We start from the raw sequence: 19,498 nt of genomic DNA on the forward strand, positions 1-19,498 counted from the left end.
TAAGTGCTGTTATTGTGAAGTGGTAACATCTAGGAGCAACAATGGCTCAGACGCGAAGTGGTAGGCCACACAAGCTCACAGAACAGGACCGGCGAGTGCTGAAGCGCGTAGCACGTAAAAATCATCTGGCCTCGGTTGAAAAACACACACTACTGAGTTCCAAACTGCCTCTGGATGCAACGTCATTACAAAACTGTTCGTTGGGAGCTTCATGAAATTAGTTTCCATGGCCGAGCAGACGCACACAAGCCTAAGAACAGCATGCGCAATGCCAAGCGTTGGCTGGAGTGGTGTAAAGCTCGCCGCCATTGGACTCTGGAGCAGTGGAAACATGTTATCTGTAGTGATGAATCACGCTTCACCATCTCACGGATGCCAGAAGAACACTACCTGCCCGAATGCATAGGGCCAACTGTAAAGTTTGGTGGAGGAGGAATAATGGTCTGGAGCTGTTCCATGTTCCATGGTTCGGGCTAGGCCCCATAGTTCCAGTGAAGGGATATCTTAACGCTGCAGCATACAATGATATTCTAGACGATTCTGTGCTTCCAACTTTGTGACAACAGTTTGGGCCCTTTCCTGTTTTAGCATGAAACAGCAATGTCAGCAATGTCCCTGTGCACAAAGTGAGGTCCATACAGAAATTGTTTGTCGAGATCGGTGTGGAAAAAATTGACTGGACTGAACCAAAAGGGGTTCTTCAAAGGGTTCTCCTATGTGGACCGCCGAAGAACCGTTTTAAGTTTTAGATAGCACCTTTATTTTCTAAGAGTGTAGAGAGAGGTAGTGAGCCAGGTGTTAGCAGCAACGGTGATTGAGAGGGCAGAGAGGAAAGGGGAAGAGAGGAAGGAAAGCAATAAGCCGTTTTGATACAAATGGAGAGACTATGGTCTGGATGGAGAGACTGTGTGAAATAGGGAGAATTGCCCTGATACATTTGGTAATTTCCTTGCTAAATTACCCATGAGCACCACTCCTGTGGCGGGCCGGGCGCAGTGCGCGCTAGCCAAGGTTGACAGGTGCACGGTGTAGCCTCCGACACATTGGTGCTGCTGGCTTCCGGGTTGGATGCACGCTGTGTTAAGAAGCAGTATGGCTGGTTGGGTTGTGTATCGGAGCCTTCGTCTCTCCCGAGCCCGTACGGGAGTTGTAGCAATGAGACAAGATAGTAGCTACTACAACAATTGGATACCACGAAATTGGGGAGAAAAAGGGGTAAAAATTCAACAACAAAAAAAATGTGCAGGGGTACGAGGTATTAGATGTAGAATTATATCTAGTGTGTAAAATAATAACCAAATATGCAAAGGAGGATATTACATATTTCTATCTTTGTTTATTTAGGATACATCACCATGAAGAGAATGACATTCATATCCATAATTATTACTCTTGTTATTATACTGTATATTGTGATGTCACTTTACCCTGCCTTTATTTACATACAGTAAATGTATCTACATCTAATACCTCGTACCCTGCACATTGATCTGATGTATCTACATCTAATACCTCGTACCCTGCACATTGATCTGATGTATCTACATCTAATACCTCGTACCCTGCACATTGATCTGGTACTCCCTGTATATAACTTCATTCTTGTGTATTTTATTCCCCTTGAGTTTTAAAAAATGTTTCTTTTTTTACTCTGTATTGTTGGGAAGGGCTCATAAGCAAGTATTTCAAGGCAGTTGTATTTGGTGTGTGACAAATACAATTTGATTTGGTTTCTTTCTTTCTGTGTAGTTCAGATCAGGGACCCAAGACGAAATTCTGTACTGCAATTCTGTTACTATGTGTACATCCACATCACTTACTGTTGTTTAATAACCTAAATAGACGTTTTCAAACTCAATGTGCCATGTCATAGCTGACACCTCATTTTTTCTGCAGACATCTTTGAATCTTAATTCAGAGCAAATAATTAAACGTTTTTGGAAAACGTGGTCACATAAAAAAATTGATTTACCTAAATTCTAAAAACATTGCATCTGCACAGTTCTTCCAGTAAATGTGTTTTTGTAAAATGCCGGACGCGACCGGGAGGCACATGGGGCGGCGCACAATTGGCCCAGCATCGTACGGGTTAGGGGAGGGTCTGTCCTGCAGGGATGTTCTTGTCCTATCGCGCTCTAGCGACCCCTGTGGCGGGTGGGCGCAATGCACGCTGACACGGTTGCCAGGTGTATGGTGTTTCTTCCCACACATTTGTGCAGCAGGCTTCCGGGTTAAGCGGGCATTGTGTCAAGAAGCAGAGCAGCTGCTTGGGTTGTGTTTCAGAGGACGCATGACTCGACCTTCGCCTCTCCCGAGTCCGTACGGGAGTTGCAGCGATGGGACAAGATTGTAACTACCAATTGGATACCATGATAAAGGGGTAAAAATAACTTCTAATTACAGTAAGGTAGTGACACTTTGAATGTTAGCAGTACCATAGCTTCTACTTTAGAATCTCATTATACACCCCAACACACCTGCTAGAGATTCAGTTTGTTAATATATAACTCAACCAGTATCACAAAACACATGCATATATACAGTAGTTCTATCATGAACAAGCACCAAACAACAACTGGATTGTCCATTACCAAACCCCCAGTAGGCATGTGCCCAGGGGTAGAGTTTGGGTTTGTTTGAAAATGGCCATTTGTCTCTATACTTGACTGAAATACTTATTTTATTTTATTTTTATTTCACCTTTATTTAACCAGGTAGGCTAGTTGAGAACAAGTTCTCATTTACAACTGCGACCTGGCCAAGATAAAGCATAGCAGTGTGAACAGACAGCAACACAGAGTTACACATGGAGTAAACAATAAACAAGTCAATAACACAGTAGAAAAAAAAAATAATAATAATAATTCTATATACATTGTGTGCAAAAGGCATGAGGAGGTAGGCGAATAATTACAATTTAGCAGATTAACACTGGAGTGATAAATTATCAGATGGTCATGTACAGGTAGAGATACTGGTGTGCAAAAGAGCAGAAAAGTAAATAAATAAAAACAGTATGGGGATGAGGTAGGTAAATTGGGTGGGCTATTTACCGATGGACTAAGTACAGCTGCATCGATCGGTTAGCTGCTCAGATAGCATATGATAATGATAATATGATGCACTGACTGTAGCCTACTGGACATTACAGTGATGTATTTCAGGTTGATCCGCTGTGACTTTGAGGAGGGCAGAGCAGGACAGAGGACACAATGGAGTGGTGCTGACACCTACTGGGGGATGTAATAAGTGCAATTTTGCAGGAAACAGTTTGAACATGGATCCAGTCGGGTCCATTGATTGGTGGATAGTATAGCAGCTTAGAGCTCTATGGGTTGGTGAGCGTTCAGGCGCTGCAGTAGGCTGTGCTGCTGTAACGTGATGTGCTGATCTGCTCCCACTGCCTCTGTGTATCATGCTGTAAATAGTTCACTAACGTGTTCATTACAAGATACAGGCCTCATGTTTGTATTTTGTTGGATTCCCCCTGCAATATATGGGGCATTTTTTTCCCTACTGCCTTCTCTCACCTCTATCCAGCCAGCCATGCTTTGGGTCTTGAGTCTGGTTCCTCTCAAGGTTTCTTATAGAAAGTAAATCCCGATAAGATGTACTAGGTCTTTTTTCTAGGCCGGGTTTGTGGCAAATAGATTTGTGGAAGTTTTTTTTTTTTTAGATCTGATTAATCCAGTCCCAATCCTAAACAAGGGAATGCAATAGCAGTGGCTTGGAGGTACTGCTATTCTACATGTCCTATTCACCTGCCTAAATTAGTCCAATCGACCTGCCGCAGCAAAGGTATTCCACCTTGTGTGATGTTCTTTTTTGGGGGGACCGCACTCTGCAGTAAAACGGGCGGCGTCACTCCAACTGCGCCAGGTAAACTGTCGCAAATTAGTGATGTCATCATGCGCCCCCCTAACCCCCTTGTTTCTTTGTCGACACTGTCGCTAGCAAGCAGGAACTCGGACTGATACAAAGCTTCAATCGCAAACCCAGGTAAATGAATTACATTTTTAACTCTATTTTTTTTTACATTTCGTGTTAGTTTCAATTGAGATCTATATTTGGTTTCGCGCTAACTGAATAGCTGTCAAATGCGACTATGGTTGTTTGCACGCTTGTGCCGCAGTGATGCTCAATCAAGGCTAACGTTAGCTGGCAAGCTACATAGCTAGCTAGTCAATCCGCGCTATGCATAATTATCATTATTTTCACTGCGCGTTGCATAGTTGTTTACACTTGGGAGTTAATTGGGAAAGTGTTTCAGGAACAAATCGACAGTTGTGCATGTTTTTTGCGATGCACAACCGCGGTTCTACGTTACCAAGCTTGTGAACCCGCTTGGAGCCTCCATCTGCGCAATATCTTGTTCGGAACATGCGTGCGCAGTCCAAACGACAACCATCCATTCAATGATGGCAGATGAGTCCATCTCTGCTAGCAGGTTGCTGAGAGAAATTAAATATTTACCAGGGTATTCAATGTGTAGTGTCAGTTAAAACCAAGATGGCTTGCCTAACTCGTAGCTAATTTCATGTTATATTCATGGAGGACTTCAGTCAAGGGATAAACGCCTGTAAAAAGGGAATTGAGGATTAAGGGAGATTTACTGAAAACGACTGTAAAATGACCAATTGGATCCTATGTTCATCCAGCGACAGACAGCGTTGGGGGTCGGAGGCGGGCTGAAATTGCACACTGATAGTTGATCCTCCTCCTGTCCACCTAGCTAACTAGTTGTGCGGGGTTCACTTTGACTGGGGGGATTGAAAATGGTGTGCATCAGAACCATCCCATGGCAAAAAATAAACATGGGATGGTTATTCAGTGGCGTCCTTAATTCCACACTCAAGCTGATGGCAGCAGTGATTAATAGTTAGGTTTTTGTTTCTTTTTCAACCGCGCCAGAGATGCTCTCGCGTGGCGGTGTTTGATTGCCCATTGTATGCATGCGTATCCGTGCGTGATGGAATTGGGTTTGATGCTGCGTTCAAAACAACTGGGAACTCTGAAATCTCATACCTCAGTGCGTTCAGAGAACTGGGAACTCGGGGAAAAACGAGCTCCGCCTGGGAAAATAATTGTTTTGAACGTTCATCCAAGTCGGAAACACGGGCATCTTTCTAGAGCTCCGACCTCAAGATTACTGACGTCATGCTTTGACCTCGTTATTTTACATCCGAGTTCCCAGTTGTCTTGAAAGCACCAATATCTGGGTACAGTGGCCACTATCTATATTCGGCAGCTGCTGCGTGCTCAATTAAACTGTTCTGGTGTTTTTCTCACAACAATAGTTTCACGCAACAGCAGCTGTGAGACATGACAACTATAAGAGGCGATTTTGAATTATCATATTTAATTTTTTTAGGCAGGGGGGTTGAATGTTTTGGAGTTAGCCTATTCATATATAAACATAATTTCTGAAGATTTTCTTGTCCAGATTGATATTTTATAAAATGTAATGTAATTGTCTGTGCCTAGAGGGGATGCATTGTATAATAAATATTGGCTTACTGGATAATAAATAGAAAAAACGATTGCCTTCGCATTTCAATCAATATACTGTATCCTCTAACAAGAAATACATCCTGTTTGACATAACACTACGGCACGTTTTCTTTCACATGACAGGGACCGATTATTTTGTATTATTATTTGACAAAATTATATTATAATATCCACATGTTGTGAGAAATACATTTGATATACATCCAAGTATTCAAACAGCCTAGGCCTTGGTACCTTGAGCTTGCACCAGTTTTGGCTACATTCTTACTCTGGCTAGTGAAACCTATGATAGGAACTATTGCATCACGTGACTCACCCAGACAGGCTACAGAACGTGTCTAGAGAAAGGAAAACGAAACTATTCTGCCCTTCCGTGCTGTTTCTCGTGTTAAGAAACTGTAAATACAGACGTTATATGCGTTTTTAATAGGCCTATCCATCATTTCACATTGTAACGTCTGGTATAAGTATCTTGAACTTTGAAATTGAGAAGCGCTCGTGCGGTATGTAAAAAAAAAAAAAAAAAAGAAGAAGAAAGAAATATAGCCAAGTGGTTGAATTCGTTTTGTATTTTGATATAACGTAACTGTTTATATCTAGACTGTTTGAAGTGTAGTCATCTTCTGACCCCGGCAGCGCGCCCGCGGACCTCAAGATCTCTCGGCCATTCAAAATTGACCTAAACCTACTCTCCTTTCTGCTGCCTTCAAGCCAGGTGGTGAGGTAGTAAATCTGTGTTTTATCCCGCGAACTTTCAGGTACGTTCATTGAATTAGTTAATGTCTTTCTACTGTCATCGAATCGTTTATGCAACCCACTAAGCATGAACTTGATTTATAACACGTTGACCAGGGCGTATACCCCAATTCTGTAATTCAAATAGAAATGACTCGTCAATAATCCAGGAACGGGAACATACCGAAAACAAGGCCAAACAATGTCTGTCTGGTCCATGGGCCAAAGACGTCCTAATATTTAATGCGAAGCTCTGTATATTCATATTGCCCATGGAAGCAGCAGACTGAAGTTGAGCCATGCTGGGTTGTTATTTTGGCCGTCTGTTGTCGGCTTGCATTAGGGTCAGCCAGATCCCGCTTTGACCCGGGTCACCTGACCCAGTGCTGCTGTCCGTTACCATTGCCGTGAAATAACTCGATCCTGCTCGTGGTTATATTATTATTATTATTATTATTATATGGTGGCATTCATAGCGATCGTTTCGGGAGCAGCATGACAAAAGTTTATGTTGGCTAGCACCATGCCTGGCAGGGCTGAAATCCGAGGAGCAGGGTTGAGTGTCTTCCTTTAGCCTAGTCTGTCAAAAGTTAGTGTAACAACCACCTTGAATCTTTTCTTTCCTTCTGCCTCACTCTCACTTCCTATGTGAAGCTGCAAATCATCCATTAAACCAGAACTAAAACAGTGAAGTCACAACCATGAATTATACATTTCTGACCTTTTTATACATGGATCTCGTTGCGGCCAATTGGGTCCAACAGCATGTGACACTGGGGCTGTATTGGAGACAGGATGGAGTACAGTGAGACTGTGTGTAAAATATATATATGTTATAAGCCTTTGATCTACACTGTGTTTCTCCTGCCCCTTTTCCATTTCCATCAGGATTTTCCACCAGTCTTATGTCCCTAGTTTCTTCTTCATATTGCTTTATATTTGGCTCTTTATTTTAAATTTCATGGCTCTTTTCCTCACCCACTCAGTCACTTTTGCTTTCGCTCACACCCATCTCGTCCTCTCTCTCAGGTGCTGACTGCCACTTTGCGTTCATCGCCCACCCGGTTGTTCTGCCTGACTGTGTTGTTGCATCAGTATCCAACACAGAGACACATCCTCCTATCTGCTGCGTAACAGGCGGCCCTGGTCCCCCCTCAACCTGCCCCCTGCGCTATGAGCAGAGGACGAGGAGGGCCCCCCATAGAGCATTACCACCGACCCCCTCTCCCCCAACTGCAGGCTAAGCAACAATACTACAGAGCTGGACCCCTGGGATTTAACCCCAGAGCCCCCCCGCAACAGGCCCCACACCCAAACGTCCATTCATACCTGGGCCCAGTTCCCCCTCTAGTACCACCCAGTGCCCACTCTCAGCCTCTCTACCCCTCTGTCCCTCCCCCACCCGGTCACAGCCCAGCCCTGAGTCAGCAGAGCTCTTGTCCCAGTGGTCCTAACTCCTTCAGGCAGCAGCAGGTCCACTTCCTGAGGGGACAGAACACTGAGGCTCCCCAGTTTAGGGTGAGCCCCAGAGGAGGGGCGCAGAGCTTGGGTCGAGGGGGACTGAACGGACTCTATAACGAATCGAACCAGACCCAGGCAGGGTACAGCAGGTACTCCCAAAACAGCTCTAGGGGGAGAGGGGGATACAGCAGTGAGCGAGGCAGAGGGAACGGTAGGGACTTCGGGTACCCGCACTGTCAGGGACCCCCTAGAGGACCAACCGGCCCTAGATTCTGGAACCAGAAGCAGACTTCAACACAAAAGCAAGGCTTCAACAGACAGTGGAGCCTTCATGCAGACTGTGCTGACGGGCCGTCTTTCTCAGAAGGCTTTCAGAGTTTATCCTTAGACAGAGAGAGGTCCTACAGAGGAAGAGTTGACCGAGGCGACAACTTTGACAAAGCTTCTGTTGGTAGTAGTAATAATTCAAACAACAAGAGTGTCCCTACATTTCAGCCACCCGACATCCGAGAGCAAGTTTTGCAAGCCTTGGCAGATTTGAGTCCCGGTGAGAAGCTACAAGCAAAGTGTTTGGCGAAAACGTTGCGGTTGCCCAAAAAGTTTATCAACCAGGCCCTTTACGGTCTCGAGCGTGATAAGAAAGCTTCAAAACACGGTGAAAGTCCTCCAGAGTGGACTGTCTACGTAGAACCACAGGAAGAACCGGAAAGTAGAGATTCTGATCCGGAAAGCCCACGTTCCCAACCGAGGGAACATCCAGTGGAGTCACAGGAAAGGCCTTCAGAAGAAGATTGCTCTCACTTCCTGTCTGTGAAGGAGGAGGACGTTGCCATCGACGCTGAGATCCAGCAAATTGAAGCGCAGGGTCCTGAGGGCGACAAAGAGGAAGATTACTACGTAGAATCTGATTCACACTCCTCTTCCTCAGAACCATCTGAGTCATATCGGCAACATTCCCAGTCCCAAACCCAACAACCCAGTATCAACAGCAGCAGTAACGAAGAGCTTGACCTAGACCTTGACGAGAGCGACATGGCGGACTGCGGCAGTAATCAGAAGGAGTTGATCCTGCAGTATCTGCTGGAGGCAGGGGAGGCCACGGCCCTGGTGATCTCCAAGAACCTGGGCCTGAGGGGCGCCAAGCAGGTCAACCCCACCCTGTACGCCATGGAGAAGCAGGGCGACGTGAGCCGCAACGCAGAGGTGACCCCTCACATCTGGGAGCTATCTGTCCATCGCAGGGAGAGGATGGAGAGGAGCCTCAAAGCCGAGCGCAGCGCCCCTGCAAAGGTCGAAGGAATGGGGTCCGGATTCCAAGCGGTGCCACCCGGATTGGAGTGTCTAGAGGCCAACGCTGAGGCGGTAGGTGGACACTCTCACACAGCGAGGGGGGGTGGTGGGGGGAGTTCGGTTGGGGAATTCATTGACGTCTTCCTGAAATTGGGAGACCCCTCGCTCACTTGGAGCCCGTCTCCTACGAAGAGTCGGAAGGGGAGGAGGAGTGCGGCAGTTACCCTAGTAACATAATGTTGGTTGGAACATTGAGGGGTGAACATAGCTCTGTAGATTCCGAGCTGAGAATGTCAGATCTGGAGCCCTTAAAACCGCCTGACACCGATTTTACCCCCCCCCAACTTCTGCTCCACTTCTTTCTTTCCTCACCTACTTCCTCCTCTTCATCCCTCTATCAGGAGGACGAGTCGAACGGAGGGCAGTGGGCGACCGACGATATCCCCGAATTCCTCAACGCCATCAGCCGGGATGGAGGGGGGACAGTAGCAGTCTCCCTGGCAGCGCCCCCACCTCAGAACCTCCGTGCCAAACTCCAGGAGGTGAAGGCCAAGAACCCCGTCAGCGGCCTGATGGAGTTTGCCCAGTACCAGGGACACAATTGCGAGTTCCTGCTCCTCGACCAATCAGGGCCCTCACATGACCCCAGGTCAGTGATGTCATAATGTTCCCAACCAATCATGGTTGGCCATTGCTGGTATGTCTAAGAGAGAACCAGATGATTGAATTAGCAAATTCATTTCTACCTCTCACTCCCTACCTCTCACTCCCTACCTCTCACTCCCTACCTCTCACTCCCTACCTCTCACTCCCTACCTCTCTCTCACTACCTCTCACTCCCTACCTCTCACTCCCTACCTCTCACTCCCTACCTCTCACTCCCTACCTCTCACTCCCTACCTCTCACTCCCTACCTCTCACTCCCTACCTCTCACTCCCTACCTCTCTCTCCCTACCTCTCACTCCCTACCTCTCACTCCCTACCTCTCTCTCCCTACCTCTCTCTCCCTACCTCTCACTCCCTACCTCTCACTCCCTACCTCTCACTCCCTACCTCTCTCTCCCTACCTCTCACTCCCTACCTCTCTCTCCCTACCTCTCTCTCCCTACCTCTCTCTCCCTACCTCTCACTCCCTACCTATTTCTCCCTACCTCTCACTCCCTACCTCTCACTCCCTTGTATTTTTCTCCCTCTCAGATTCCGTATGCAGGTCATGCTGGACGGCAGGTTGTTTCCTGTTGCTGAGGCATCTAATAAAAAGGTGGCTAAGAAAGATGCTGCCGCAGCAACCCTGAGGATTCTGCTGCGTGAGATAGAGGGGGGAGGGGCTGAGGAGGGGCTCACTGCAGGGGTGGACCAGGCCATGGACCCCACCTCTGACGTCCCTGTAAGTCTGAAGTGTGTTCGTGTGTGTGTGGAGGTTAGTAATAATCAATGTGCTCTGTTGTGGTTGATTGTGTTGTAAAGGCCAAAGATTTATGTCTCTTTTTTCCCCAATCCTTTTCTAACTCTCTGCTCTCTCCCTCCCTCGCTGTCTCGCTCTCCCTCTCTGTCAGGAGGTGGTGGAGGGTCCGCCCCAGGCCCTGTCCCGTTCCCTGCCGGGGGGTAAGAACCCCGTGTCCATGCTGATGGAGTACAGTCAGCGCACTGGAAACCCCATTGAGTTCATCAACACTGGACAGGAGGGCCCACCTCACGACCCACGGTATCCATCTGTCTACATCCTCATCAGGGATGGGGTCAATTCCAAATGAAGTCAGTCAATTTAGGAAATAAACTGACATTCCAATTCAATAATTGAAAAAATAGCATCTATTTTCAATGATTTCTCAATAAACTGAAAAGGAGAAGCTATTTATTTGAAGTTTTCCATTTTTGAATTTAAATTCAAATCACTTCCTGAATTGAGTGACTTCAATTAGAATTGAGCCCAACCCTGCTTCTCATTTTTCTCTCCCTGGTTCTCTCTTCTATACATAAATGAATCATTAGGAAAGGTGGGCCTGTCCTCACCTCTCTTTCTCTCTCTCCCACTGGAGCAGTTATTTGTGTCCTGTATGACTTTCATACTGCAGCAGTCTGCTGACTGGATGATACAACAGCACCTCTGTGTCTCTCTGCATATAACCTTCCCCTAGGCACCTACTGTACTGTCCCGCAGTAATCTGATACTGGGAAGTGTGACCATCTTTGTCCCTCTTCCCCTCTTCCTGAGTGCTGTAGTCTCTGTGAAGGAGATTCACAGCTCTACTCTGATGCCCCCACGTGGTTAGAGAGGAATGTCCTCTTACCTCTCTCACCAATGTATGTTTGGGATGTATAAGTTAGTCTCTGCTCCCTCCTCAGGTTCATGTTCAGGGTGAAGATCGGGGAAAGCCTGTGTGCTGAGAGCTCAGCCCCCAGTAAGAAGGCTGCCAGGCAGCTGGCTGCAGAGGAGGCAGTCAAGGAGTTAATGGCCGACGGGAGACTGCAGCTCAACAAGGTGAGTAAAGGACCCAAACATGGGACTGAAAGATGTTTCAACTAAATGGATGGTTCCCTGAAATAAACACTACCCCATCTATTTAGGATTTAGGCTTGCCAAGCTAGCTAGCTGTTTAGCTATGGACTGACAGAATGTCATAAGACCCCGGCATGTGGACTTCTCTCATTGTGCCTCCAGGCCGTAATTCTAAGAAAAGATCCTCCGAACACTAAGATCACTCTTCCCTCTCTTCCCACCTCCTCTCCTTCGTCTTTTCACTGCCTTATCTCTCTTCTCCTCCCTCGCTCTCCATTTACCCCGTCCTCTCCAGCCCCAGTTTCCCCTGTGTCTGTCTGGTGATGAAGGGGGCTTCATGCCCGCTTGCCCCTCCCTGCCCCCGCTGACAGAGGAGGAGCTGCGTTCTGCCCACGAGGCGGGGGTTGGTGACCTCATCAGCCACCTAAACAACAACGCCGTTTCAGGTCTGCTGGAGTACGCCCGGGCCAGGGGCTTCGCTGCAGAGATACGACTGGTCGGGCAGTCAGGACCACCGCACGAGCCCAAGTCAGTACACACACGAACATACACACTCTAAGTGTAATTCAGAGTCCACAGCTGCAGAGCTGCGGTAGTCTGGCGGTCCATTGTGACATATAAAACACGATGAAAGTCAACGGTTCAATATTGTAAAACGTGGCTGTGCAAACATGGATGCTTAACTCTCCCCTCCCTCTCAGGTTTACCTACCAGGCTAAACTAGGGGGTCGCTGGTTCCCTCCTGTCTGTGCTTCCAATAAGAAGCAAGGGAAACAGGAAGCAGCTGATGCAGCTCTGAGGGTTCTGATTGGAGAGGCAGAGAAGGCTGCCCGCACCGGGGAACTAACCCCTGCAGAGGTCAATTTACCCCTCTTACTATACTACTTTTTAAAACTCTGGGTCAGGACCCACACTGGGCTTTGGGTGTGTTAGAGGTGGGTCGGGAGTGAGGAGACTGCACCTAGAATCACACACTATTTTCTCTTCATTTGGGTTTTGGGTCACAGGAGGACAGTGATTTTCTCATTGGGTCTGGAGCTGAAAAAGTTGAAGAATGCCTGCTATACTATGAATACACTGTTAATACTATGATTCTGCTATAACCTACTTCTGTGACTGGTGGGCCGTTCATAACCTGTTATTGTTTCTGTCTCTAGCTGCCACTGAGTGGTGGGACAATCCATGACCAGATCGCCATGTTGAGTCACCAGCGCTTCAACGCCCTCACCACACGCATACAGCACAGTCTTCTGGGAAGGAAGATCCTCGCCACCATCGTCATGAAGAGGGGGGAAGGGCTGGGGACCGTGGTCAGTCTGGGAACAGGTGTGTGTGTGTGGCGCGAGAAAATAATAACAAGCCTTTTGGAATGATTTTTGTCTCAACCTTTTGAGATAAAATAAATGTATTTTTGTTTGTTTTTCTCTTCAGGAAATCGCTGTGTTAAAGGGGAGGAGCTGAGTCTTAAAGGGGACACCGTTAATGACTGCCACGCAGAAATCATCTCCAGGAGAGGATTTATCAGGTAGGAAGTTACTGCTGCTCCTTTTATATAACCAGTCTTTTCCCCTTCCTCCTTTGCTCTTCGTTTTGATTCCTTTATAGCTACTCTCCCTGCCTTTCTGAAACCTCTCTTTCTCCCTCTGTCAGCTGGGAAGTCATTACAGACTATGATGTGTGTTCATGTGACTGTGGAGTCCATCTGGTTAGTGTAGAGTGTATTAACGCCACTTACCAGATCCTCTGTTTCTCCACCAGTCTCCCTTTATTTGTGTGTTGGATCCTGGACACTTTCACTGATCTGAATCACTCCAATATGGATTCTACCCCCCCCCCCCCCCCCCTTCTCTCCAGGTTTCTATATGCTGAGTTGCTGAAGCACTGTGAAGGATCAGAGGACAGCATATTTGAGCCAGCTGAGGAGAACAAGCTCCGGATCAAACCTGACACCACCTTCCACCTCTATATCAGGTGGGCCTACGGAGGATGTCTCTTCCTCGCTTTTTGACCCTTCACCCCATGGCTCATTCTTCTCCACCTACTGTCTTCTCTCCCCTTTCCTTCTGTGCCCTGGAACTCAACTGGGCCACCAACCCACCCCCACACACATGTTGTTCTAGGAGTTTGAGAAGCCAGGGTTTTTTTCTGCATAGAAAAGTCTTGGACGGGCCGCTTAAGTGTTTTCGGGCCATGTATGTCAAAACAGTAAAATAAAAAATGTAATGTTTAGATAATGATTTCTGGGGTGGAAAAACGTCAATGTAAACTGAAGACTAAAACCAGATATAAAGTATGTAGAAAAGATAATGGCGCTATATACTGTGGGGCAAAAAAGTATTTAGTCAGCCAACAATTGTGCAAGTTCTCCCACTTAAAAATACGAGAGAGGCCTGTAATTTTCATCATAGGTACACTTCAACTATGACAGACAAAATGAGAGAAAAAAAATCCAGAAAATCACATTGTAGGATTTTTAATGAATTTATTTGCAAATTATGATGGAAAATAAGTATTTGGTCAATAACAAAAGTTTATCTCAATACTTTGTCATTGCCAACAAAGGGTATATAACAGAGGTCAAAAGTTTTCTGTAAGTCTTCACAAGGTTTTCACACACTGTTGCTGGTATTTTGGCCCATTCCTCCATGCAGATCTCCTCTAGAGCAGTGCTGTTTTGGGGCTGTTGCTGGGCAACACGGACTTTCAACTCCCTCCAAAGATTTTCTATGGGGTTGAGATCTGGAGACTGGCTAGGCCACTCCAGGACCTTGAAATGCTTCTTACGAAGCCACTCCTTCGTTTCCCGGGTGGTGTGTTTGGGATCATTGTCATGCTGAAAGACCCAGCCACGTTTCATCTTCAATGCCCTTGCTGATGGAAGGAGGTTTTCACTCAAAATCTCACGATACATGGCCCCATTCATTCTTTCCTTTACACGGATCAGTCGTCCTGGTCCCTTTGCAGAAAAACAGCCCCAAAGCATGATGTTTCCACCCCCATGCTTCACAGTAGGTATGGTGTTCTTTGGATGCAACTCAGCATTCTTTGTCCTCCAACGACGAGTTGAGTTTTTACCAAAAAGTTATATTTTGGTTTCATCTGACCATATGACATTCTCACAATCTTCTTCTGGATCATCCAAATGCTCTCTAGCAAACTTCAGACGGGCCTGGACATGTACTGGCTTAAGCAGGGGGACACGTCTGGCACTGCAGGATTTGAGTCCCTGGCGGCGTAGTGTGTTACTGATGGTAGGCTTTGTTACTTTGGTCCCAGCTCTCTGCAGGTCATTCACTAGGTCCCCCCGTGTGGTTCTGGGATTTTTGCTCACCGTTCTTGTGATCATTTTGACCCCACGGGGTGAGATCTTGCGTGGAGCCCCAGATCGGGGGAGATTATCAGTGGTCTTGTATGTATTCCATTTCCTAATAATTGCTCCCACAGTTGATTTCTTCAAACCAAGCTGCTTACCTATTGCAGATTCAGTCTTCCCAGCCTGGTGCAGGTCTACAATTTTGTTTCTGGTGTCCTTTGACAGCTCTTTGGTCTTGGCCATAGTGGAGTTTGGAGTGTGACTGTTTGAGGTTGTGGACAGGTGTCTTTTATACTGATAACAAGTTCAAACAGGTGCCATTAATACAGGTAACGAACGAGTGGAGGACAGAGGAGCCTCTTAAAGAAGAAGTTACAGGTCTGTGAGAGACAAATCTTGCTTGTTTGCAGGTGACCAAATACTTATTTTACACCATCATTTGCAAATAAATTCATAAAAAATCCTACAATGTGATTTTCTGGATTTTTTTCCTAAATTTCTCTGTCATAGTTCAAGTGTACCTATGATGAAAATTACAGGCCTCGCTCATCTTTTTAAGTGGGAGAACTTGCACAATTGGTGGCTGACTAAATACTTTTTTGCCCCACTGTATATCTCGCTCTACCTCTCCCTCTCTCGCTCTACCTCTCCCTCTCTCGCTCTACCTCTCCCTCTCTCGCTCTACCTCTCCCTCTCTCGCTCTCTCGCTCTACCTCTCTCGCTCTACCGCTCTACCTTTCTCGCTCTACCTTTCTCGCTCTACCTCTCTCGCTCTACCTTTCTACCTCTCCCGCGCCCTCCCTCTCTCGCGCGCCCTCCCTCTCTCGCGCGCCCTCCCTCTCTCGCGCACCCTACCTCTTCCCCTCTCGCGCCCTACCCCTCTCGCGCCCTACCTCTCTCGCGCCCCACCGCTCTACCTCGCGCCCTACCGCGCCCTACCCCTCTCGCGCCCTACCGCTCTCGCGCCCTACCGCTCTCGCGCCCTACCGCTCTCGCGCTCTACCTCTTCCCCTCTCGCGCTCTACCTCTCTCGCGCCCTACCGCCCTACCTCTCTTCCCCTCTCGCGCCCTACCTCTCTCGCGCTCTACCTCTTCCCCTCTTGCGCCCTACCTCTCTCGCGCTCTACCTCTTCCCCTCTTGCGCCCTACCTCTCTTGCGCCCTACCGCTCTACCTCTCTCGCGCCCTACCTCTCGCGCCCTACCTCTCTCGCGCCCTACCTCTCTACCTCTCTCGCGCCCTACCGCTCTACCTCTCTCGCGCCCTACCTCTCTCGCGCCCTACCTCTCTCGCGCCCTACCTCTCTCGCGCCCTACCTCTCTCGCGCCCTACCTCTCTCGCGCCCTACCTCTCTCGCGCCCTACCTCTCTCGCGCTCTACCGCTCTCGCGCTCTTCCTCTCTCGCGCTCTACCTCTCTCGCGCTCTACCTCTCTCGCGCTCTACCTCTCTCGCGCCCTACCTCTCTCGCGCCCTACCTCTCTACCTCTCTCGCGCCCTACCTCTCTCGCGCCCTACCTCTCTCGCGCCCTACCTCTCTCGCGCCCTACCTCTCTCGCGCCCTACCTCTCTCGCGCCCTACCTCTCTCGCGCTCTACCTCTCTCGCGCTCTACCTCTCTCGCGCTCTACCTCTCTCGCGCTCTACCTCTCTCGCGCTCTACCTCTCTCGCGCTCTACCTCTCTCGCGCTCTACCTCTCTCGCGCTCTACCTCTCTCGCGCTCTACCTCTCTCGCGCTCTACCTCTCTCGCGCTCTACCTCTCTCGCGCTCTCTCGCGCTCTACCTCTCTCGCGCTCTACCCCTCTCGCGCTCTACCCCTCTCGCGCTCTACCCCTCTCGCGCTCTACCCCTCTCGCGCTCTACCCCTCTCGCGCTCTACCCCTCTCGCGCTCTACCCCTCTCGCGCTCTACCCCTCTCGCGCTCTACCCCTCTCGCGCTCTACCCCTCTCGCGCTCTACCCCTCTCGCGCTCTACCCCTCTCGCGCTCTACCCCTCTCGCGCTCTACCCCTCTCGCGCTCTACCCCTCTCGCGCTCTTCCCCTCTCGCGCTCTTCCCCTGTCGCGCTCTACCTCTTCCCCTCTCGCGCTCTACCTCTTCCCCTCTCGCGCTCTACCTCTTCCCCTCTCGCGCTCTACCTCTTCCCCTCTCGCGCTCTACCTCTTCCCCTCTCGCGCTCTACCTCTTTCCCTCTCGCGCTCTACCTCTTCCCCTCTCGCGCTCTACCTCTTCCCCTCTCGCGCTCTACCTCTTCCCCTCTCGCGCTCTACCTCTCTCGCGCTCTACCTCTCTCGCGCTCTCTCGCGCTCTCTCGCGCTCTCTCGCGCTCTCTCGCGCTCTACCTCTCTCGCGCTCTACCCCTCTCGCGCTCTACCCCTCTCGCGCTCTACCCCTCTCGCGCTCTACCCCTCTCGCGCTCTACCCCTCTCGCGCTCTACCCCTCTCGCGCTCTACCCCTCTCGCGCTCTACCCCTCCGCGCTCTACCCCTCTCGCGCTCTACCCCTCTCGCGCTCTACCCCTCTCGCGCTCTACCCCTCGCTCTACCCCTCTCGCGCTCTACCCCTCTCGCGCTCTACCCCTCTCGCGCTCTTCCCCTCTCGCGCTCTTCCCCTCTCGCGCTCTTCCCCTGTCGCGCTCTACCTCTTCCCCTCTCGCGCTCTACCTCTTCCCCTGTCGCGCTCTACCTCTTCCCCTGTCGCGCTCTACCTCTTCCCCTGTCGCGCTCTACCTCTTCCCCTCTCGCGCTCTACCTCTTCCCCTCTCGCGCTCTACCTCTTCCCCTCTCGCGCTCTACCTCTTCCCCTCTCGCGCTCTACCTCTTCCCCTCTCGCGCTCTACCTCTTCCCCTCTCGCGCTCTACCTCTTCCCCTCTCGCGCTCTACCTCTTCCCCTCTCGCGCTCCACCTCTTCCCCTCTCGCGCTCCACCTCTTCCCCTCTCGCGCTCCACCTCTTCCCCTCTCGCGCTCTACCTCTTCCCCTCTCGCGCTCTACCTCTTCCCCTCTCGCGCTCTACCTCTTCCCCTCTCACGCTCTACCTCTCCCCCAGTACTGCTCCGTGCGGAGACGGGGCGTTGTTTGATAAGTCGTGCAGCGAGGACGCGGGGGACGGCCAGGGCCACCAGCCCCTGTTTGAGAACGCCAAGCAGGGCAAGCTGCGCACCAAGGTGGAGAATGGTGAGTTACAGCCAGATGCCATCTGCAGCACCGTTCCATGAGGACCCCCTCTGTTACTGAGGACAAGCACATAGAGCCACCATGTTGCATAACTCCCCTCTCTGCAGGCCAAACAGAGCATGACTACACATCCACACCTCATTTGCTGCTGCTGCCACAAACACACCTGGTAGAAAGGACAAATATCCCAACGGATTTGAATGTTCCAGTCTAGAGCATGGACTGTGTGATTCTAGTGTACAACCATCACTTTGACCACTGGCACCAAGTATGCCTCAATGGTGTCTGTGCCATGTGTAGGTGAGGGCACCATCCCGGTAGAGTCATCGACCATCGTGCCCACCTGGGACGGCATCCAGCACGGCGAGCGTCTGAGGACCATGAGCTGTAGCGACAAGATCCTTCGCTGGAACGTCCTGGGTCTGCAGGGAGCCCTGCTCTCCCACTTCCTCCATCCTATCTACCTGGCTTCAATCACCCTGGGTGAGGAGGGAATGATAGTACATAGAGGGAGAGATGAGGGAGGGAGGGGACAGTAAACATTTGAGGGAGGTTTGATTTGAAAAAGAGTGAGGGAGGATAGATTGAGTGTGGGAGTAAAGGGAGAGGGGGGGGGTCAACGGTCACCATTGGCTTCAGTCATGTTTAACAAACTCCACTCATAAGTAGACAACATCTCAATCCCAAACTACATTGTCCTTATACTGTAGGAGTCATGACCAGCTAACTATCCACCCAGACAGTCCCTGTCCTTATACTGTAGGAATCATGACCAGCTAACTATCCCCCCAGACAGTCCCTGGCTGACTCTGTCCTTATACTGTAGGAGTCATGACCAGCTAACTATCCACCCAGACAGTCCCTGGCTGACTCTGTCCTTATACTGTAGGAGTCATGACCAGCTAACTATCCCCCCAGACAGTCCCTGTCCTTATACTGTAGGAGTCATGACCAGCTAACTATCCACCCAGACAGTCCCTGTCCTTATACTGTAGGAGTCATGACCAGCTAACTATCCACCCAGACAGTCCCTGTCCTTATACTGTAGGAATCATGACCAGCTAACTAGCCACCCAGACAGTCCCTGGCTGACTCTGTCCTTATACTGTAGGAATCATGACCAGCTAACTATCCACCCAGACAGTCCCTGTCCTTATACTGTAGGAATCATGACCAGCTAACTAGCCACCCAGACAGTCCCTGTCCTTATACTGTAGGAATCATGACCAGCTAACTATCCACCCAGACAGTCCCTGTCCTTATACTGTAGGAATCATGACCAGCTAACTAGCCACCCAGACAGTCCCTGGCTGACTCTGTCCTTATACTGTAGGAGTCATGACCAGCTAACTATCCCCCCAGACAGTCCCTGGCTGACTCTGTCCTTATACTGTAGGAGTCATGACCAGCTAACTAGCCACCCAGACAGTCCCTGGCTGACTCTGTCCTTATACTGTAGGAGTCATGACCAGCTAACTATCCCCCCAGACAGTCCCTGTCCTTATACTGTAGGA

The 19,498-nt window shown here is 49.4% G+C and overlaps 1 protein-coding gene across 4 annotated transcripts in view; it reads left to right on the forward strand.

Annotated features, from left to right (window-relative positions):
- The first annotated feature begins 3,925 nt into the window (after window positions 1-3,925).
- The window catches only part of LOC139388283 (double-stranded RNA-specific adenosine deaminase-like), a 23,039-nt gene continuing 7,466 nt past the window's right edge, over window positions 3,926-19,498 (forward strand). For 2 of the 4 annotated variants that reach the window (XM_071134861.1, XM_071134878.1), the window contains exons 1-13: window positions 3,926-3,999; window positions 7,276-9,069; window positions 9,399-9,646; window positions 10,196-10,385; window positions 10,555-10,703; window positions 11,345-11,480; window positions 11,794-12,026; window positions 12,200-12,356; window positions 12,656-12,824; window positions 12,930-13,023; window positions 13,353-13,469; window positions 17,857-17,984; window positions 18,285-18,467. In XM_071134861.1, coding sequence (XP_070990962.1) covers window positions 7,420-9,069; window positions 9,399-9,646; window positions 10,196-10,385; window positions 10,555-10,703; window positions 11,345-11,480; window positions 11,794-12,026; window positions 12,200-12,356; window positions 12,656-12,824; window positions 12,930-13,023; window positions 13,353-13,469; window positions 17,857-17,984; window positions 18,285-18,467 — 3,454 coding nt within the window. In that variant the 5' untranslated portion in view covers window positions 3,926-3,999; window positions 7,276-7,419. Of the gene's footprint in view, window positions 4,000-5,811; window positions 6,270-7,275; window positions 9,070-9,398; window positions 9,647-10,195; window positions 10,386-10,554; window positions 10,704-11,344; window positions 11,481-11,793; window positions 12,027-12,199; window positions 12,357-12,655; window positions 12,825-12,929; window positions 13,024-13,352; window positions 13,470-17,856; window positions 17,985-18,284; window positions 18,468-19,498 lie in introns of those variants that run through there. The other 2 variants (XM_071134887.1, XM_071134869.1) reach the window with 2 other exon arrangements.

This window comes from Oncorhynchus clarkii, chromosome 3 (genome assembly GCF_045791955.1).
Source record: "Oncorhynchus clarkii lewisi isolate Uvic-CL-2024 chromosome 3, UVic_Ocla_1.0, whole genome shotgun sequence".
NCBI classification, from domain to species: domain Eukaryota; kingdom Metazoa; phylum Chordata; class Actinopteri; order Salmoniformes; family Salmonidae; genus Oncorhynchus; species Oncorhynchus clarkii.